Source organism: Vidua macroura, chromosome 4, assembly GCF_024509145.1.
Source record: "Vidua macroura isolate BioBank_ID:100142 chromosome 4, ASM2450914v1, whole genome shotgun sequence".
Classification (NCBI taxonomy): Eukaryota; Metazoa; Chordata; class Aves; order Passeriformes; family Viduidae; genus Vidua; species Vidua macroura.
The window spans coordinates 7299257-7321765 of record NC_071574.1 but is presented as its reverse complement, the minus strand read 5'-3'; the positions used below and the strand labels follow the sequence as shown (position 1 = coordinate 7321765).

The following is a 22509-nucleotide window of genomic DNA, read 5'->3' as shown; positions in this document are numbered from 1 at the left end:
AATGTGTTTCAGTAATGTAGGCAATAAAGGTTTAGGATAAATTGTTTGCTATGAAGACATGGAAGGGAAAAAACCTATACAGTGAAGTATGGCAGTAGAGCACTAGCAATAACTCTGCTTTGGGTGTGAGAGATAATGGCCTGTGTTTTGGTGGTAATAAAAATGTTCTATTAAGTTCTCTGAAACCATTGCAATGTGATAGAAAACAGCAAATGATGAAACAGTGCTTTAAGGGGAGCTTACACATCCAGCGAACATAAAATAAACATATTAAAATAGAAAAAAAAAAACAAACTAACCCTGATTTCCAGTACTTATTGTTTTATCATTTCCATCATGGGTACAGGATAAAAGAAAACTCTTACTTGCTTGTTAGAGGAAGAAAGCTCCTACTTGAAGTTCTTACTTGGCAGATGTCAGTTGAAAGCTCTGCTAAGGAATATGCTGCAATGTCAAACTCTGTTGGGTAATTTTAGACAAATGTGTCATGTGTGACATGGAAATATGGCATGCCGTACATTAGTGATTTCCCAAGTGTTTGGATCAGGTAGTAATGTGCTGAGAAAGTGCTCTTTATCTCTCCACACTGTGTACTTGTATAGCAGTGGGGAAAGGCTTTTGGTAGAAATTACTTTAGTCAGAAAAAGAATCCATTTACAATATGTGCCTTCTAACATCTTTCAGACAATGCATTGTATTAAAGAGGCATTTTTTGATTAATGTTTTATAAACATTTTTCAGCATGACAGCTTAAAGTCCCTGTAAAATTGTAAATGCGTGCATAGTGCTCACTTCCATAAAGTCAAATGCCATCTCATAAAGTCTAGTTGGATCCTGTCAGTGACAGTGACACAGAATCAGAACCTTGGAGCATTAAAATTAATTTGCTTCATTTATATTACTACAGTGATAGCTAGATGAAAAGAGTCCTATATTTAAATTATCTTTAAAATGCCTTCAAATCTTTTAGGGTTTTTTATTATTATTATTTTACAGTTAACTAAATGTAGTGAAGTGCAGCATAATATTTTCATGGGCCTTTTAGGAAATGTGAAAGTAGCAAAGGGGAAAGGGGAGGATGTGGGAGGCTGTACTGGGTGCAAACTGGGGGAAGGATTAAGTAGCTTTCAGTTGAGCAGTTTATTAGAGAAGCAGTGGCCTTTGTCCAGGGCTGATAACCTACAGCCTTGGAGCCAAACTGGAACACCCTGGAGCGATGGAGAGCAAAGAGGGCTTTCTATGCTGCAAGAGCAGTGCTCTCACTCTTCCTTGCTGCTGTTGAAGGTCAAGGACAAACAGTTTTTCCTTTGCTTTCCTCAGGTTTGCAAAGGGCTTAATGTGGAAAAAAAAAGAGCTGAGTGAGGACACCAAAAAGGGAGAAAACTGAAACATGCTCCCTGTCACAGGCCTGCCTTCTTCTCTCAGCTGCAGTGGCACTGTGATGTTGGTGCCCCTGCCCTTAGCGGAGCTGAGTGATTTTAGTGGAAGTACCCAAAACTTACATCGCTGCAAAGAGTAGAATCAAAGGTCTTGGAAGCAAACCCTTGGAGGCTGAAAGCATGGGAGTGGAGGAGGGAAAAGGAGGAAGGGAGAAAACACAAATAAAAAAAGAGCTTCTGAACACCAGGGCCAAAGAGCAAGGAGGAAGATGGGAACATGGGGGAACACTGGTAGGAGAAACATACCCAAACAAAGGGGTAAAAAGCTGGGAATACCAATGATCTTGTTTGAAAGGGATACTTGTAGAACAATCTTTGCTTTTTCTCCCTTCTGCTGCAGCTCTCTCTAGTTCTAGTCAGGTGAGGTGCTGCTGTCTCATCCCACTCCTATCTTTGGAGGAAGATGGGAAGCTTGTTAAACCCCCACTTTGAGCAAAGCTGACCAACTTAGCACCAAAGCACAGAAGACAACTTTGTTATTCAGGTCTCGTGATATTTAGTGAGTGAGGGTCTTTGGCAGAGAGTTGAATTAGATTGCTGGAAGCTTGTAACTCCATAAACCACAGCAGCATGAGTGGGTGTTTGTGGCATGAGCCTTCAGTCTTTGTTTTTCTCCCAAGTATTTATATATATATATATATATATATATATATATATGAGAAAAATGTAGGTGTTTTGTGTTTCATTTTAAAAGAGGTACAAGTAACTATTAGAGCATGTTTTCCCTAATTAGATATTTGCATGAGTTTTATATGTTTGGAAAACATTGGCAGTCATACTGATGCTTGCAGCTACTACATATTGCCACTAAAAAGTTTAGATGGCATTTTAAAAAATAAATAACACTCATGCTGTTTAGTTTAGCTTTGTGGTAATGTTACTGACACAAGCATTTGTGTCTACACTATGGGGATCTCTGTCACGAAATATTTTCTGAGAGAGTTGCATACTGGCAAAGTTGGAATTATAAAGATCAGAAAGTGCATGAAAAGGCTGGGTTTCTTTTCTTTCCATTAGACTAGTCCTCACCTGCAAAAATGATTATTATGTCTTCTTTTCACCAGTTAGCATTTCCTGGTAAATAATAGGAACTTTAATTGCACATTAGTAGCTTTCAAGAACCTGTTGTTGTGACATGTATTTAAACAAGCTGTGAATTAAGAATCTCTTTCTACCCAGTGATCTAATTATATTGTCATGCTAATTATAGTATTTTGTATTTATATTTGACAACTTTAATTTTCTTTTCCTAGTTTACAGAAGCAGTTTTCCTCTAGAGAATTTACCTTTTAAGCTGCAATTTCTTATATTTCTTTCAGAAAATGTACAGTTATCTAAAGCATGTCTCAGTCACTTTGGATGCATTCTGTTCACGTCTCTGCCATTAGTTTCTGTGTGATCTTAGGCTAGTCACTGTAGTGTTTCTGATTCTCTGTAGGAGCCCTCTTCAGCTTTCTAAAATGTTTTTGGATCTGTGGATGAAATTGCACTACCAAAACACCAGGTACTGTCTTACAAACAGAAATACAGCATGTTCATAGCTCGGGACTCTAGCGTATTTTTCTGTGACTACAAAATAGAAAAGGACCCAAGAGGGTCAATTTGAGATGTGGAAACGGGCAATAAAACCTTTATCTGTTTACAAAAACAGTATGATGGGCATTTGAGGTAAATTATGTGCCTTAATATAATGCTAATGCCCATTTAATTTCTATCTACATACTAGTTATTCCCAAGCCCCAGAAATTAGTGTTAATAATAAGCAGTTGTGTGATAGGTCCATGATGTTGTTTTGAAGGCAATTATAATACTGAAATAAAGCATGCAAGCCTTTATTTATTTGATTTAATCCATCCCTGCAAACATACACATAGGTAAAGGCTACTAGCATAGGCATGAGATTTTTAGTGGTGTAATGTGATGAAGCTAATAATAATAATAATAATTACAAGAAATGGTGCTGTGAAACATCATGAAGATTTCAGCAAGCCCAGACACATGTCAACAATAGTGGGGCACTGGTGAAGTAGTAATACTCAACAAATAAGCTGTTTGCTCACAAAGGGAGGGGTCAATGTTATTAAAGGAAACCTGAAATGGTGTTGAGAATGGGAGTTTATCCAAGATATAAAGAAAAGTTTCCATAAAGATGACAGCTTTGGCTGATCTGACGCATCTCCTCCTGGGGAAATAGAGGGTGTGTGGCACAAAGCTCAATGTTTTGTCCTTGCTGAGAAAGGAGACAAGGCAGAGCCAAGCTGGATGGAGATTGGAGCAACCTGGTCTGGTGGAAGGTGTCCCTGTGGCAGGGGGCTGGAACAAGATGGTCTTTGAGGTCCCTTCCAACCCAAACCCTCCGTGATTCTATGAGACACTCAGATGAGCTCTGTGAAAACCGTGTGTAGTCTGCTTCACTTCAAGGTTGGTGCTGGCAGAGGACTCCTCGAGTGACATTTAAGATGAGAGAGAAAATAAGGTGCATTCTCAGGAGGCTTCTGAGGAATCACAGCTGCTCTTGTTGGCAGCTGTGCAAATATCTGGTCAGGCAAGACAGAACTGGTTGCAGGTTTTGTCCACACCTGCACTTTGTGGAGCATGGTAGCAAAGTTCCAAGATAAACAGATAATTTTGAGCAGTAATATGCTCAAAGTAGGTATAATTGGTTTCATTACTGCAGAAGTGAATAAAACTTACTTTTACATATCACATCATCAAGCAGGAAGATCGTGCATGGAGATGTCCGATAGAATTAGCACTGTTGAGTGCAAATTGCAGCTCTTGGAAAAAAAATGGCCCATCTCTAGGTCTTAGCACTCACTTCTTCCAGCATCTAGGAACTTCTGTACTCCAGCTGCTGCCTAACTCTTTGTGAGCAGGATCACTTCATATTGCTCACCCAGTTGACTAAACCTTTTCTGTCTCATGGGTCAGCCAAAGCAGGGAAGGCTCTCATTTGGATGCTCACCAACTGGAAGGAATGCACAAGCAAAACATGACCCTCCTCCAGTGGAGAACAGACCAAAGAAAGTTTGCAAAGATTACAAGCAGGAGTTGGGCAGGAGGACAATCATGCGAACACAGAACAGCCCAGTGAGAGGAAGTAGTAAAGAAGCAGTGCAGAGCTGTGGTCAGCAATTGAACAGCCATGCTGTAGCAGAATATATTATACATCAAGTCTTCAGCAGCAGTTTTTATTTACTGCAATATTTGCATAATTAGAAAAGATCTTTCATGGCATTCCCTACTCCACCCTTTCTGCCACAGAACTTTCTCTGCCATGTATTTTTTGTATTCATGTTCTTGCTCATTTGGGTTTGATTTTTAATATATAAAATATTTCAGTTCATTTTGGGATTTTTGGGATTTTTTTTTTTCTTTTTAATTGTTAAATGTCAGTGCAACATAAAATGCTTTGCTTTTATCTGGAGCTCAAAGTCTGAGGTGAGAGTCTGTCTCCTGTTTTTCTGCCTGCAGGGATTCCCATGCTGAAGATAGTATTTGCAGGTTATGAACACCTGTCCTTAATTTCTGTCCCTTTGCTCATCTATCATCCTGCTCAGATCCTTCTCGGCAGTCTGTTGGTACCAACGATAAAATCCTGGATGGTTTCCAGGCAAAAGGTAAGGATTGCTGGATTTGATTTATAATGGCAAGTGTTCTGTGAGGGAAAAAATACCTAAACACAAGTCCTAAACTCCTGGGGTTCCATCTATGGGTTGGGATTTTTCTATTTCCTTGCTTCCTCTATAACAGTGATAATCACAGCAGTATCAAAATAAAAGTGCAGAACTTCATCCTGCTTGACAAGGGGATTGAAAAGACTCTGAAAAAGTTCAAAGCATGAAGTTAGACCTCTACAGTTAATTCAAATTAAAATTCATTCAAATTATGAATTCAGAATATGCCCCATAAGAATGGCTCCATCCATTAGCTGACTAATAATCACAGCTTTGGATCTCCTTTATGGAGAAGTGACAAAGATATGTTGGCTGGCATGGGAGCTAGGGAAATGAGGTAAAATAAGGACACTTTCTGAACTGGATTGAAGCAGGATGAAAACTTTTTTCCCCTTCCCTCCCCACTTGTGTCACCATTTACAATAGTGTCTATTAAAAAAAAAGTCTACAGCAGTTTGGGTTATCCCATTTCATGCCAAAATTAAGGCATGGTAACTTGTAGGATTATAGACTGTAACCTAGAGGGTTTGGAATCAACATCACTGATTCAAATATGCTTATTTCAGTACAAATTGAAGGTATTAACATCTGACAGCCATTGTGTGATCTATGTGAAATTATTGCAGTGGTTTCAGTCAGGTTCTCAGAATAACCACCCTGCAAAAAGCTAGTCCATGAAATCTAATTGAATGCTGTCTTTTAATGTTCTGAGATAATAAAGATCAAGAAGCTGCAGCAACTGAAGCAACCTTTGGCAGCCCAGCTCCATCAGCACCCTGCATTCTCCACTTAGCAGTGGAGAAATTTTATTGCTAACACTCAGATTTCCAATTTTCAGCAAAACCCCAGTGGCTGTCATTTTACAGCTTCACACCACTAAAGTAACCTCGCTATCTTGAATGCTAAAATTCCCCCAAATCAGTGATTTTCATGTGTTATCTGAACTGTAAAAAGCAGGAAAACACTCAGTTTTCAGAAACTGTGTTCAGAAATCAGACTGGGTTAATATATACTGGTCTGAGTATCTGAAAATGAAAATCTGAGAATCCAGTGGCAATTATCCATCAGTCTGAAAATCATGGTTTTTCTTTTAATCAGAAATTATCAGGAGACTTTACAGGTGGTATAAAGAAAATTCCATGCTATTCCTGTAGAAAGACAGCCTAAAGTTTATGCTGCTGGTGACAGAACAATCCCTGCAATGCTGACTTCTCTTCAGCATCTCAGGAGTGGGGCTGGAGCTCATCCAGACCTCCCTGATTCTCAGGGCAGTAATGGCCTTTAGGGGCTGCTGTCAGCTGCTGCAAATTAAAACAGCCTTTAAACAGACATCAGAAAAGTCAACCAGTACTGGAGAGATTTACAGTTCACCAGCACTAGTTTCTTATTCATTAAGCATCAAATAAACCTCCTGTGCTAAGCAGACTGTAATGCCACTGTAGAACCACTTTGGGGGATTGTTGTTCTGTTGCTGCAGTTTCTTCAGTTGGTCTTCTGTATTATTCACAAATGTTATTTTAATTACTCTTTGAAAAAAATCAATGAGGTTGGGTCTGGTACAGTTGCAATAAGTATAATAGAAGTGAATGTTGTGACTGGATAATGGTCTCCTGCTTTGAAAATAAACATGTCATCATCACCCTTGATGTTTATTTTCTACAAACACCTTGGCTTCATTTTGGCATCTCTCTTGCAGGGGGAGGCAGTTATCCAGTCACAGTACTCAACTGCAGTGACATTCTTACTTAATTATGATAGTGTATGTGATCGGGTTCTATGAAATTGAATTTAAATATTTAGAGGTTCATCTACACTAAGGTATTTCTACTTTGTAAATATGGCAGCAGAATCTGCCAAACTACAAAGTTAAAAAATTGTTTCCCCAAACAAAGTGTGGAATGATGTCTCTCTCTCCAAAGTCTCTTGCTGAATAATATCCAAAAGACTAATCTCAACGGGTTGGATTTAACAATAGTTAAATGCTGGTGTTTCTGAGGGGAATATATCCCATTTATTTTTAAAGGTTTGGGGGTTTTTTTAAGGGTTTACATTTGTGCTGGAGTGATTTCCAAGCAGTGCTTACAAGCTTTAAGTGTACAATATTAAAGGTTAATATCTACAATAAGAAGCCCCATCAGGCATCTCTCAGACTGAAAATTGCTTGTTTAGCCAGCCTGCTGGAAACAAGAATTCAGACAAATGCGAGTCTGTCAGGACTTCTCACCCAAAAGACTTCCTTCAGTAAAATGGAGGTTCCAAATTTCAGGAATTTGCTAATTTGTCTAAATTCCTCTCACCTGGGCCAAGAAGGCAGGGTGCTTTTTTTGCTGCTGAGCATACCAAGAGCCAGCATCCTTCCCAGTGCCCACTCTGCTGTACAGGAGCAGCTGAAAACCTAATGCCTTCTGAACCTATCACATTTCTTTCCTTACTTAGAGAGGCTGCTTCCTGCCAAACTGGAAGCATGAGCACTGAGCTGAACTTCTGTCACACACTAAATAAATAGCTCAGCTACCATAATTGGCCAGCCCTGTGAGGAACACAGAGCTGGACCCTGCCATCAGAAAAGAAAGGGGTTTCTTTCTTCCTCAGCAACAATGGAGCTACAAAGATGTCAGATGTCCCCCGCCATAAGATCACCTCTGGACTGATGGACTTTGGCTATTTCATACCTTTTCTCAGAAAGGAAGGTATAAACATCAAAGGTGCATGACATCCATCACTGCAGCAGTGATTATCCTCTGAGCAGGCTTTGAACCATGTGGAAGGAAGCCAGGGACACAAAGGTGTTGGCACAAATTTTCTTCACTGTCTTTTCTTAAGCGGGTCTGAAGCTCTTCTATCTGTGCCACGAGTGGTTTGAGTGGGGTCCAAATGGTCACTTTGTAAAAGGCATCTGAGACCCATCTCTGCTTCCTTCACTGGCACTGTAGTCATAGTCCTTGTGGTTCCTCTGTTAAGGCTCTCTGTGTAAGTGGAGGTTGTGATGGGCTGTAAGAGACACAAAGATCATCTCAGAACCCACCAGCCTGTCAGCTGCACGCTGACTCTGCTCTCAGCCGCTCAGAAGTACACGCAGTGTTTTGTTGCCCTTTATAAATGAGACTCTTACCTTGTGCTGTTTCTTGTCTTTAAGGGCATAAAAAAGTGACTGTTTTGTTTCCTGTTCGCAGGCCCTGAAATTAACCAGGCAGCCCAAAGCACCCGTGAAGGTATAACTGTGGAGATGGCCTGTGTCACAGTGAATGTATATATGTACTATACTGTACACACGGACAATTGACACAGCTGGGTTTTGTGAATGTTGCTTTAGTGCATATTTTATTTTTTATATATATCTATATATATATATTAAAAGATACCTGTTAAGTGCCTTACAGATGCATTTTTGGCAAAAGCATTGTTTTCAGAAGCCACTTTGCTGGTTGCTGCAAGAGGTTGTACAGTATTTTGGAGTCCTTTAGTTTATTTTTCTAACCAAGTCGATGATCATGACTGACAGCTGGTTCTTCCATTGCCCCTGCTTTGAAGCCAGGGTGCACCAGCAGCAAGTCTCTGTTTTAAACTAGCCAAAATGACCAGGAGCCTATCCCACTGCTGGCTTACCAGCTCTTCTCTTGGGGAAGAGCTTTCTGAAGGTTTTTTTCTGAGATTGACTTGAATTTCTGTGTGACTCTGTTACACTCCCTAGTCATATGACTGTGACATGCCTTTTTCTTCTGAGTTTGTGTATACTCAGCATGGGGCCATCCAATGGATAGAAGCTGAAAAGCATGAATTATTTGCATTTGTTGACACAGTTGTCTAGACATTCCTTCAAAGTTAATGGTATCTCAAAAAAAATTCTTTCAATTCCATTGTATGATATTGTGCCATTGTATATCTTAAATGCCTCATAAGCTTCTTCAAAAGAAATGGTCTGGTGCTTGGGTTATGAGTGAAGTATTTGTGTTTGCAGCTAGGAGATCTTTTTATCATTTACCCCTGAAGAACATGAATTTTTGGTTTTCTTTTTTTCTTTTCCTTCCCCCTGTGCAATGCACAGAGACCTGCACAGAGAATTTAGGATGCTGAAACAGAGCCTTTATTGTAGTAAGACAAGCTATGTTTTCTCTATTGCTGCATTGGTAATGAATAGTAGCTTATGAGGACAAGAAAGTTGGCAATTTTTTTTTTTTTTGCTAATTAAAAGGATCCTTATAGTAACAGAAACACTATCTTAGCTCATTTGACAATCAATCACAACTTTTTAAAAAACAATATTACTCTTTCTAATAAACTTAGGTAAAAAAAGAATACAAAAGACTGTTTCTAGGCATTGAAGAGAGATGAATGCAGGCACATATTTAAACATGCAGCCAGCACTACATCTTGTCTGGGAGATGAAGATTCAGAAACATGCTCTAGTCCAGACTGGGGGGTGTGCCCATCTGCAAAAACTGTGCTGGCAATTGTGCATTAAAATATGAAGTAAGGAAAGGAATAGGTCAATGTGGGATCGATAATGCAGAGCTTCCGTGTGTGTAGTGGTTAACATTGCAGCTAAAGGTGTGGCTGAGTGCAAACACCTCAAAGCAAGTCTGTAGCAAACATAGGTTATCAGAGCTCTGATAAGGCTGTAAGCCTTTACACAAACTGAAGATCTTCTATGTGACAATAGGCATGTGAAATTCATATCCTTTTGCCTTACTAAAAAAACAAAATAATGTGCTTGGTTTACCTAGTCTGTTACTTCCAGTCCTGTGAGCAACAGGAAAAAAGTAATCTGGTACCAATCCTCAGTGCTTTATCTGATGGCCACTCCCTGTTGCCACTTGTATGAGAAACTGCGGGGAGCTGACAGCATCACCCCGTTCAGAACTGGCACACCAATAAAAGGACCATGTGACAAAGTCATGGGAGGTGGCACATGATGAATTCTTTCCCTCCCTGGAAGGGGAATCAAGCTCTCCTTACTGAGTAGGCCAGAGGGCCGAGGGACACTGTGCACTGCCCATGTCCCCAGGGCTCTGCTCTCTTCCCACTGAGCAGTGGGCAGTGAGCTCACAGTTTGATCAGTGCACCCCTAGATAGCACAGGCAGATACACCAACAGGCCTGCTAGGAACTGGAGAGTTCCTGGGCCAAATTCAAGGTTCCACTTCCTTAAGCATTCTAAGTGGTAACTGGTTCCATATGGGAAAAAATTCCTCTGGGTTTAAAAACCCCACTTGTAGCAGGGGACAGCATCCAGACTCAGGACAGTTTCTTTATGTTCTGCTTCCATAAACCTGAATTTCCAGAGAATATAAAGACTTAATCCCAACCCACTGAAATCAATGACTCTTTCTGTTGGTTTTGAATGTTGAGACAACAGGCCCAGAGGCAGTGTTCCCTTGTATTTTAAAATACATAGCAGGAGTTCAAGCAGACAGTAGCTGACTGCGGTTGTGTCAACGCTAAATAATCAGAACACTGCAAGTACCCTTACTGAGCTACCTCTGTGTACTGAATCTCTGCCTTTCGGTACTTCCAACAACTTGCTTATATTCCATTGAACACATCTTTTGTTTTTTGAGGTTTTTTTTTTCAACACTGAAGACTATTTCAGACTGTTTTACAATGTAGTTTTGTTAGTCTTTACAAAGTCCTTGTTGATTGCTTTTGGGCAGCTTAAATATTGTGTATGAGTGTTGGAGGTGTTGGTCTAAAGGGAATATCAAGCTAAACTGAAATACATATTTTAAATTTATACTTAATAAAACTGAATTGTGCACATCAATTCTGTTAAGACTGTTAAGATGTTTGTTTTATGACTTGTTATATGTCTTTAATAAACAGAATTGTTTTGAATTCAATTTTGTTAAAAAGAAAACAAGATAAAATTATTTATCCTTTAGGTCACATTTGTACCTCTGTTACATGTTTTATTCTTTTGTGGGTGAGCTTTTAAATTTTTGCTTTTTCTTTTTTTTAACAAAAGGCCATTAACTGTCTGGAAATACTTAATGAACTTTGGGAAAGAAAGTCCTCAGAATGCTGCTAATTGTCATCAATTGAAAATTAATTCATTGAACCTAAATAGTTTTTCAGTAAAGGATTAGAACAACTCTGAATCTTTTCAACTTCTTGGCTTTAAATATAACTGATATTAAACATAATCAGGCAAAACTGATGGCAAATGAGAACTTTGGCCATGTTACAACATGAAGATTTTCTTCATCATCAACACATTCTATTTCTGCATCTCTATAATCCAGTGATAGCAGAGGAAAAAAACCCACCCAAACAATAAAACAGCACTTCAGAGGTCAGGGGCAATGTTAGCACTTTGTGTTGAATTACTGAAACATTTTATTTCCCTTTTTGTGCATTTAATTGAAAAGCTTTTGATGATTCCAGTAACTTATCAAGATAAACAATTTTAAATGTAGTTAAAATCAAAGACTGTGGTTGTGTTTTATCTCATTGATTCTTTAGTTAGTGTGAGCAGGTTATGTGGTAGAAAGGCAGTCTCAGCAGAAGCTGCACAGTTGTGCTTGTTCACAGAGCAGAAGGAGCTTGGTTGTACAGAGTAGTCCCCTACATTACTCTGGCAGTCAAGGAAAAAGGAGCTGTTAGTTTTATTTGTTACATTTTTTGTGGAACTATCTTGACAGCGGGAGGTTAGAAGGCAAGATGAAATATGGTCTGTCTGCAAGCACATTGATTTATGTGCGAGTGCATACGTGCATAAGAGATGAGCAGTTATATATGTAGAAATGACTAGAAAGGGCCAAGTCCCTGGGATACATTTTTTTGCAAGACTGCATATGGAGAAAGAGCTACTTTTTTTTGATGTTATTCTGCCATTAAAAATGAAATTTCAGACACTGAATTGTGTTTTGTATTGAATCATAATCTCATACAGAACCCTTAAAGCAGACAATCGTAGCTTTGTATTTGTAAAATGTAGACTGTTTTGCACTTAAATAGATGTTTTTGCATTTGGGAATTACAACACAGTAAAGGGCTAAATCATACTTCCTCCATTTGGTTATAATCCAAATGCATTTATATTACTATTATTATAAAGTGCCAGGAACACAGGCAGTCCCTAGCAAACACGTTAAATAGACAAGAGACTAAATTCTGCCCTTGGTTACACTTGCACATCTCCAGTGCAAGGTTGTTAAGCTGCAGAGCAGTCTCCCCAGGGAAGCTGTTTGAAGAGCCCTGCCATCGTTCTAACAAAGCTCGGGGATAATGTAGCACATGATGAGACTAAATGAAGAGTATTTTACTTTAGATTTGATGGCCTGCACTTTCCAGCATCTTACAAACCAAATATCTTTTTTCCTATTTCCATGGTGTAGCCCCAGTCTCCCAGACCAAAACTTAGAGCATCCTGTCAGAACAATGTCAGGGGAGGAATGAGAGATGTGGTCTCCTCTTTGCCATTTTCTTGCTTCAACCACACAATTGCTCGTGATCATTAGACTGTGGCTTCTATAAGGAGGCATTTTGACTTAAATTCCTCCAAGTTGATATGTCCTGTTCCTGTAAAATTCTCATTCAACAGAGAGCACCCTGCAGGATGGTAAGGAATCTTCTGGAGTCACATGGACAAGCTGTGAAGGACTAGAGAAAGCAATGCAGGGAAATGCAGGTTGGAGGCATTGCTCCAGGCAAGTGTGCTTTGTGCCAGCATCTAAAGCTGCAGCAGAGGTCATGAAAGCAGCCTTGGGATTGTTCCTCTTGCCAGAGAGGTAGAGAGTGAGAACTTCAATGAGAAGTGAAATTAAATTTATTAGTGATTAAAAGGACAAGAGAGATGTGTTGGAAACAATGAATGCCAATGAGGCCTCTCTGCTGCTCCCCTAAGCAAATTGCAGTCTCAATGGAGCATCAGTCCCCCAAATTGCAGTAATCGAGTCTGGAGCTGATGGGAGCATGAGTCACCACTTAATTTTCTCATCAGTGGAGGCCAAGTTTTCAAAATATTTTTAGATGCATTTCCACAGAGATTTCTGCCAGCCAGTGACCTATAGAGTGACAAGAAAATGAGCAATAGCTACTGCTGAATCAGGCTTTGCTCCCTGCCACCTACCCTTCTGATCATAGTCAGGGGCAGGGAGGGCAGGTAAATCAAAGGCTTTTGGAATTATTATGCAGAAAAGAGCCCTGCTGAGCTTATAGGAACACCTGGATTTGTTAAGTAACAAAATAACCTGTGAATTCTTAGGCTGCCTGGTAGGTTCAGATGAACTTTGACTGTGTTGCTAGCCCCAACCAGATGCAGGTGTGAGATTAGGAACTGATTGTGATCCCTGCTCCGAGGGACAGCCCATACCCAGCAGCTGCAGCCCACGGAAGAGGCCGTGCATCTCCTAAGGATCCCGCACTCGTACATCTCATCTGCTCTTTGCCTGTGTTCAAAGCTGCCACCTGGCACAACCATTTGTCACCCAGGTAAGAAAAAGGAAAAAAGCCTCTGGGTGGCATCCTGTGTGGGAGGGCTACATCTAGTATGATAGTCACAAAATCAAAGACTTGCTGGTGCTGGTTCATCTCTGTAAGAGAAAACTTATTGTTCATGGTCAGTTTTCTTATGAAACAATTCCAACTTCTCAGGGAAAGCAGCTGTCTGGAAAGGGAAGAAAATTAAAATGAAAGACAATTGAAGGAAAGAATGAAATTGAAGGAAAGACAATTTCATTGATAGGATTAAAAAATTATGGAGGTCACGTGAGGGCTGGCATTCTGACAGAAGAAACGCAGGAAATAAAATTTAAGAGTCCTGTGACAATAATTGGGTATGAAATTCTATTGACAAAAGCTTTTGCAGTTCTGTTCTTCCTCTGTTCCTTAGCATTGTGACTGCAGTCCTTTCCGGTTTCTATCCTTTCTCTGTGGCACAGTCCATACCCAAGATGTCACAAAATTGCTTTATTTTCCAGTACCTTCCCTGTGTAGTTTTGCCACTTCTTGTCAACACTGCTTGATGAAGTAAGTGATAAAATGTCTTTAAAATGTCTTTTTCCTTTCTTTTTTCCTTAATTTTAGCTTCTCCCAGTTAGCTGTCCCCAGCTGAACCTGGTGTCATCATCAAGATGATGCTCTCATCTGTTCTCCAAGCTCTCTTAGAGACCCTGTCCTGTAGCCAATAAACCAGGGCAGCTTTCCAAGATAATGCTCGAGGAAGCAGAACTCAGCTTTTTGTGCTGACACTGAACAACTTAACCCAGGCAAATTACAATTCTTGTGTTCTTTGTTGGGACTCGCAGTTCCTCTGGAAGGGAACACCCACATGAGGCAGACCTGAAGCTCACTGCTGGATCCATTAGTCACAGTCAGTCCTTTGGGCAATCCCAAACCGCTGCTGACATATTTTGCCAAGTTTTCCAGCAAATTCTTGCTTTTTCTGTTTCATAATATTGCTTCAAATTAGAGAAATGTTGGGAGAACCTCTTTTTTTTCTTTCTAAAAATTACAAAAACAACCTTTTTTGATCTATTTTAGGTCTCTGTTTGCCTGAAAAATTAAATGTAATTTCCCAGAAGTGGCTCAGGACTACTATATTTGCTTCATACATTCACTCTGCCCCTTCCCCAAAACATACAGTCTTTTAGATACCTCACAGCAAGTCGCATAAAGCCCTTTTTTAGAAAAGAGCAACAACATCTGTTTATCTGGTCCAACTCTCTGATAAATAAAATATATCCCAGAGGCATAATAGTGTGCTAAAAATAAGAGTATGACACAATTTGAGCCAGCTAATCTGGTAACTCTGTTTGCTGCAGCTCACGGTGTGTTAATGTGAGAAGCCTGTATCTTTCCAGCCCGGCTGGCTGTGAGCATCACGCGTGGATCTCTCCCGGAGCCAGAGCCAAATCCCACACTATTGTGCCGTCCTGTGCTCACAAACTTCCTCCCTCTGGCCTCTCCAGGTGTAAAAACATAGGGGAATTGTGATATGTGAGATTTTGTGTGAGTCAGGGAGCAGAACAGAAGCGCTGGAGCCCGACTTGTGTCGTGTTTGCGATCAGGTAATGCCTGTTTGTGACACAAAGCGTGTAACCTCTCTGATTATAAAAGGCATAAAGAGCTGTATATAGCTGCACTATCACATATCAATGTCCCAAATAATCTCATGTTAATTATCTATCAGGGCAATATCAAAAAACCCAACAAAATTCAAATCTTGCTAATACCAGTTTTTCAGATGATTTTTTGGTAGGGTTTTTTTGTTTTGTTTTGTTTTGTTTTAAAGTAAGGTGCACAGTATGGGAGGAAAAACTCCTCCATGTGTATCATTATGTATATTAAATCATTATCCTGTATGTTCTATAATTTGATCACATATTTTTAGGAATGTATTTTGCTTATCTAGCTCTCTGCTTTCAACAGCAAACTCCTTCCACTAACTCATCTTGTTTGAATTTTTATATTTCAATTGAAAAAGAACCTTGAATTTTGGTATATGCATAAATGTGCTCTAGTATATGGCAAGCAGCAGCTTCCTATGTTTAAAAAATAAATGTAGTGAGAAATTTCAGTATCTTTTATTACTAGTGAAAATAAAATTTAATCTGTTAAGATGGCACAGTGATATTCTTTGAATAGATACTACTTTGAATGTGGTTTTTTTTTTCCAGAAGCATCAGTTTAGGAGCTTATTTTCTTAGTAACAAAATATTTGCTCTGAACAATCCCAGAAACATAATACATTAGTAGAAAGAAAAGATTATTTATAGCCAGTAATTTAGCTGTTATAAATTATGACTGTAAAGAAAGAGAAAAGGGTTCCTTTTTAAACCTTGCTGCCAGATTCTGGTGCAGCGATGTTGAGTAAGTTATGTTCTTCTGATGAACAGTCAAGTCTTGAGTAGTTTTCATTTAAGCATTTTATTAAGCACTTTTCTCAAACTCACCTTTTTTGTTCTGTTTTGAGCAGACTTCCGTCTGAATAAAACTCTCAGTGACTTTTTAGCCTACATTAAATTCCCACTGACAAACAGATGAGAATTATTATTGATTTTCTCCAGAAAGAACTAATAGGCTTTGCCAAATAAATCATGCAGATTCTAAGTGTGCTATTCATCTCTTCCACAGATTATTGCTTAAAAGCCATGGTAGTTGTCCTTTAAAAATCAAAAGTCAAATCCATCCTCTGACTTGAAGTGAAAAATTTGGAGTGATGCTTGTTCTGGGCCTTATTATTGTTTGGTTTTTTTGCCATTTGGAAAATGAGAAGGCTGGCAGGCATGGATTCTTGGTAAGTGTGGATTCTTAGTTTCTAGGGAACTTGACCACACCTGGAGACTGGAGGTAACTGGTTTGTGTTAATGAGTGGCTCAGTTATTTATCCCTCCCCAGTATTATGGAACACCCCAAGTCTCCTGAGAAGCCAGAGCTGACAGTGGAGTTGATAATCTTCATCTTGGGACACCCTTTGTGTCTGTGCGTCTGTCTGTGTGTCAGTCATGGCCCAGGGCCCTGACCAAGTCCTGAAATATTCCAGCATCTTCCACTGTTTCAGTTCCCTCTCTTCTGGAAGCTGTAGATAGTTTGTGCTCCTCTTATCTTTCAAGAATACATTGTAGGAAATCATTACATTTACTTAATTAGCTTTTTCTTGATTTGAGTTCATTTGGTGCAGTCACTGGTGCTTCTGCAGCACACATTCCACCATCTCTTTGATTTTTTCCTAATTAATGGAAGATTCTGATCACCCACTTCCAACTAGTTTTTTTGATAATTTTTGCTGTTGTTGTTTGGGAATTGATTTTTAGTTGAAACATGTCTCAACTAACCACATGACATAATACCACAAAACTGTATGAATTAACAAATACTAATATGTACTTAACATCTGTCCTAGATACCAGTGTTTGTACTCACACACAGAGGATGCTGCTACAGGCTGAAATTAGAAGACAGGAACAATGTAGTTTATCCAGTCTGTATTTCTCTAATAAATTTCAAATCAGCATGAGACATATTCAAATTAATTTTATTCAAATTCAAATATTCATCTGTTCAGCATCTTCACCAAAATGAGAACTTTCTAGATGACCCTTATGCCAGCAGAAGTTGTGGTTCTAGCTGATATTACTCAATTAACATTGTATGAGATTTCTCCAAATGTGTTGACTGACGTATCTATCTTAAAGGGAAAGACAACCAAAAAAATAACCAAAAAAACCCCAAACCACCACCAAATCCCAAAAAAAAACCCCACAACCCAAAACCAACCAAACAAAAAAATCCCACAAAACAACAACCAAAAAAATGCCCATGTCCTTTTATTTTCTCTTGTTTGTCACTAAAATGATGCATTATAAATTTGCCAAGTCTTGCAAACCAGCACAATTTTGTATTCTGGGCACACCATTAATTTTCACAGGAAAATATGTGTTTAGAATCACTAGGTCTGCTCAAACATTGAGTGCAGTTATTTTTCAGTATTTTCCACACATGAAATTTAGCTACCTTGTTGTATCAAAAATCCAGCTGTACTGGCAAACAAACAAACAATTTTTTTAAAAAAGATGGAAGAGGAAAAGGGGAAGGAAGAAACCCATGTGTGACCTCTGGTGGTTTTAAGACTTACTCAGGATATTGTACCTTCATCAATGATTAAATGACTTTCCCTTTTAAAATGTATTGAGCCCTCATTTTTATGTGGATGCATATTCCTACACCAGAAATTCAACCTCTTACTGAGTGTGATCATAAGAATAGGAAAACAACTCAGATAAGTAAAACCAATGCAAACGTAAACCTTTTGCTAACTCCTTGAAAGAGATTGACAATCTGAAGAGGTGTAAGCACATGGGGCCTACATTTCCCAAAATAAGAAATGATGGCAGATGCTCAACTGGCACTGACACATGAGATAACCATCACTCTGGGAGGACAGGTACTCTCTGAAAACTGGGCACTTTTAATAAGATTGAAAAGAAAGTGTTTAAACACTGAGGTGTCCAAAAATTTAATTTGGTTTGCAAATACAGATTATGACTTTTTTCAAGATTCTAATTTTTTCTTCTTTGTGTGTGTCTTTTCCTTGCTCTGTCTGAAAACAGAAAAAGGGGTAGAAAGCACTATATAACTAGAATAATATGTGTATATACACATATTAATTGTATACATCTATATCAGTCAGCAGGTTAATATTCAGATACTATTTTGATTGCATATTTTCTTTTTTGTTTGTTTGGTTAAGGATCTTCATGAGGTTTTCAGAATATATAGGATGGCATGGAAAGCAAAGCTGGATTTTATCAGATATATCTCAATGCTTCTTAATACCAGTGCTTTCATCAGTTTTTTCTCTATGCCTTGTTCTTTGCAGGCAGCACTTAGCACTTCATAGTCCTTCAGAGAGAGTGCTGACTGGCTGAGAAGTTGTCCTGGAGAGCAGGGGCACAGGTATTTTCCATTTTAGATACATAGGCCAAAATACCACACATACATGACCAAGCCGACTTTTACTTAGGTACTACATGATAGGAAAAGTCAGTCAAATTGTCATATTTTAAAGAATGAAAGCAAAATTGTCCACCTTGCTGACAAATGGATCTGTGCTTCCCTGTGCCCCAGGGCCTGCACACCCTCATCCTGCAAGCAGAGGTGCCTACAAGAAAAGCTGGGCAGGGATTTTCCATAAGAACAAGTAGTGATAGAACCAGAGGGAATGGTTTCAAACTGAAAGAGAGCAGGTTTAGAATAGATATTAGGAAGAAATTCTTGACTGTGAGGGTGGTGAGACACGGGCACAGGTTGCCCAGAGAAGCTGTGGCTGCCCCATCCCTGGAAATGTTCAAGGCCCGGTTGGATGGGGCTTTGAGCAGCGTCTGGTGTGAGGCTGGAACTGGATGATCACTAAGGTCCATTCCAACCCAAACCATTCTATGGCTCCATGTTGCTCCCTGTGCCAGAGGCTGCAGTGCCCAGGACGCGGAACCGGCTGCTCTGTGACATCAGCCCAGGGCCGAGGGCGCCGCAGGTGCTGCGGGCACTGCGGCTGTGCTGGCGCACGGAGGCCTCACTCCTGCGGCTGGCACGAGCCACGGGCAGCGATGCTGCTGCTCTGCCTCCTCGTGCTGCTGGCCACGTGCAGGCCTGTGCAGGGCACGTGGAGCTCCTGCGAGTAAGTGGCCCCAGGCTCTGGGAGGGAGCTTGGAGCGCTTCGGGGGCTCCCTGGAGAGCGTTTGCTTGTCCTCCGTGGCCAGGCCACAGCTTCCCGAACCCCGTGGGGAAGCCTCAGTTCCTTGTGGACAGGCCTGGCGTGCTGTCCCCACACACCTTGTGGGGAGCTTCTGCTGGAGCAGCAGCAAGCCATGGAGCAGGATGGAAATGACTTTCTACTTGCAGAGGAAGCTGTGGGCTCCGGCCCTTGACTTCTGACGAGGAGCGAGGTATGACGCGCGTCGTGGGTGGCAAAAGTGCCGAGGCAGGGGCCTGGCCCTGGCTTGTCAGCATACAAGATCCCTCAGTTTCAAGCACGGGACATCTGTGTGGAGGATCCCTCATCAGCACACAGTGGGTCCTCACAGCAGCCCACTGCTTTGCCAATTCCAGGTAAGGAGGAGCGGGAAACAGGGATATCCCCACAACATCAGATGGTGTCCTGTCAGCAAGGGCCATACACTTCTCCCATCTCATTTCTTTGCAGTGTGCCCAGTGCCTGGGCAATGCAGAGCCCAGCTGAGAAACTGCTCAGGAGAAGGCTGGGCACATGCCACAACTTCCTAGCAGCTTCCAGCTGGCATTCCCAGAGCCTGAGGCGTGCTAGAGCAGTCACCGCCTCCATAGTGCTGCTTTCCTCTCTGCCTTGAGAAGCAGAAGGCTGGTCACTGCTGGGCTGTCCCAGCTCCAGGCTCTGCTCCCTCTCACCCCTCTCTCCACGTGCCTTCAGGAACATCAGCGCCATGCGCCTGCTGATCGGGGCCACCCAGCTGACTGAGCCGGGCCCCGGGGCCGAGGTGCGCCTGATTAAGCGGCTGCTGGTTCACAAGGAATACGGTTCTGCCGACCAGAGCAACGACATCGCGCTGCTGGAGCTGAATGAGCCCGTCCAGTGCAGCTCCTACATCCAGCTGGTCTGTGTGCCCAACGCCACGCTGAACGTGGCACAGCTGGGAACCTGCTATGTCGCTGGCTGGGGTGCCACTACAGCAAGATGTGAGTTTCCAAAAACGGAGGGCAAGCTCGATACACTGGGAAGATGGGTTGGGCTTCCTGACAGCAGAGGCCAAAGCCAGAATCAGGCTGCCCACTCCCTAAAGGCAGACAGCAGGGACAGAGAGCTCCAGCACCTCTGTAGAGACAAAGCCAAGCCCTCGGGAAGGGGATCACCCCCAGATGGGGAAAGTGGCAGCGAGCTGCTGAGTCCTCATTCCTTTCTGTGCTCACAGCTCAAAAATCAAGTGATGTCCTGCAGGAGGCCAAGGTCCACCTTATCAATGTCCAGATCTGCAACAGCAGCGAGTGGTACCAGGGGGACATCCATAGCCACAATTTATGTGCTGGCTACCCGGAGGGTGGCATCGACACCTGCCAGGTAGGAGCATCACTCAGTGACAAGTCGCTCAGCCCCCAGCAGCGCAGGCAGCACTGCCCCAGCCCCTGCTTTCCCTGGCCAGTCACTCTCAGCCCTGGCTCCCCACCTTCGCTGAGGCTTCCCACCCATTCCCCATCTGCAGGGCCTAGCCCAGGGCCTCTCTTGTCTCAGAGGCCTGGCACTGCCCAGAAAGCCCTGCTAGTGCTCCTGGCAGTCTAGAGGTCCAGATGCCAATACTGGAACATCTGTTCTCTGCACATCCAGGATCACTCTGCAGAGCTGAGAGAGAGCCTGACTTCACAGGCCCCCAGCCCACTCCCAGCCAAGCTTCTGGAGGCTCCAGCACCTGAGCAGAGCCTTGCTCTGCTGAGAATACAGCTCTGGCAGGGGCTGTGAGAGAGAAGGAAGCAGCACCAATGCTAACAGGGACCACCCAACACCACCTTAATTCTCTCTGGCTTTCTGCAGGGTGACAGCGGGGGTCCACTCATGTGCAAAGACAACAGTGCTGACTTCTTCTGGGTTGTCGGAGTGACCAGCTGGGGGAGAGGCTGCGCCAGAGCAAAACGGCCTGGAATATACACTTCTGTTCAGTACTTCTATGACTGGATTCTCATCCAGATGGAACTGCTTCCACAAGTAGAAGCTTCTCGGGCATGGAGTCATTACACAACTGCCTCGCAACCCTGGACTCATCATACGAACGCCCCATGGCCCACTCAGAAGCCATGGCCAAGACCACCTCCCACTTATAAGCCATGGCCGAGACCACCTCCCACTCATAAGCCATGGCCAACAACACTTCCTACTCAGAAGCCATGGCCAACAACACTTCCTACTCAGAAGCCATGGCCAACAACACTTCCCACTCATAAGCCATGGCCAACAACACTTCCCACTCATAAGCCATGGCCGCCAACGCTTCCCACTCATAAGCCATGGCCAACAACACTTCCCACTCATAAGCCAAGGCCAACAACACTTCCCACTCAGAAGCCATGGCCAACGACACTTCCCACTCAGAAGCCATGGCCGCCAACACTTCCCACTCATAAGCCATGGCCAACAACACTTCCCACTCAGAAGCCATGGCCAACAACACTGCCTACTCCGAGGCCATGGCCAAAACCAACCCCCACTCAGAAGCCAAGTTCAATACCCACACCAGTGGAAGAGATTAAGAACTGCCCATTTCCATTCAAGAAGCTGATGGAATTCTTCACCCAGATCCAGGAGCTCCTGAAGAACTTACAGGGAATTCCAGTTTGAGCAGGAGAATGGACAGGATCCAGTGCAGGTTGCATGGGACTGCGACCGTTTCCTGCTGAGGCAGCGCCTGCTGATCCAAAGGCCGCCTCAGTGCCGAAGGCCTGCTCTGTCCTGCCCACGTTGCTCCTCTACGTGTATACAAGTGCTAACATTGACTTAGTTGCTGAAATAAAGTTGCCTATGTTTGGAGTTAACCATGCTTTCAGTCCAGTTTGGTCTCCTGGGCAAGGCAAGGACTTCCTTGCCCAGGACCTGCAAAATGAGGCTGCCTCAGACCACTTGGACACAAAGAGAGTCACTTCTTAAAGGGCTGGAACTGTGTCTAGTCAGAGAGGAGAGTGCTCAGAGACATGACAGGATGGAGAAGACTGGCAGATCAAGGCTAGGAAGAGGACAGGAGGAGACAATGCCACATGCAGACACCTTGGGGAGGGAAACACTGAGGCACACAAGCTGGTGACTGGGGCCTGTCAAAAGCCTTAGCTAATGGAGCAGACCTGGGAAGCTCCTGAGCATGACAAGCAAAATTTCTGACTGTCACAAAGACAGGGAGAAGCTGAAAGGAGCTACAGTGCCCTAAGGAAGAGCATGACTTC

The 22509-nt window shown here is 42.1% G+C and overlaps 2 protein-coding genes across 2 annotated transcripts in view; both read left to right on the top strand.

Moving 5' to 3' along the window:
• Nucleotides 1-11539, top strand: part of SLC10A7 (solute carrier family 10 member 7) — a 139908-nt gene extending 128369 nt beyond the window's left edge. Inside the window, exons 11-12 of the mRNA XM_053976328.1 lie at nucleotides 4914-5059; nucleotides 8290-11539. Coding sequence (XP_053832303.1) covers nucleotides 4914-5059; nucleotides 8290-8334 — 191 coding nt within the window. The 3' untranslated portion in view covers nucleotides 8335-11539. The remainder of the gene's footprint in view (nucleotides 1-4913; nucleotides 5060-8289) is intronic.
• A 7523-nt stretch (nucleotides 11540-19062) lies between these two features.
• Nucleotides 19063-22107, top strand: LOC128806265 (acrosin-like). The gene is made up of 5 exons (XM_053975691.1): nucleotides 19063-19231; nucleotides 19456-19662; nucleotides 20000-20265; nucleotides 20499-20644; nucleotides 21113-22107. The coding sequence occupies exons 1-5, from the start codon at nucleotides 19161-19163 to the stop codon at nucleotides 21911-21913; spliced, it is 1491 nt and encodes a 496-aa protein (XP_053831666.1). The 5' UTR covers nucleotides 19063-19160; the 3' UTR covers nucleotides 21914-22107.
• The last annotated feature ends 402 nt before the right edge of the window (nucleotides 22108-22509 follow it).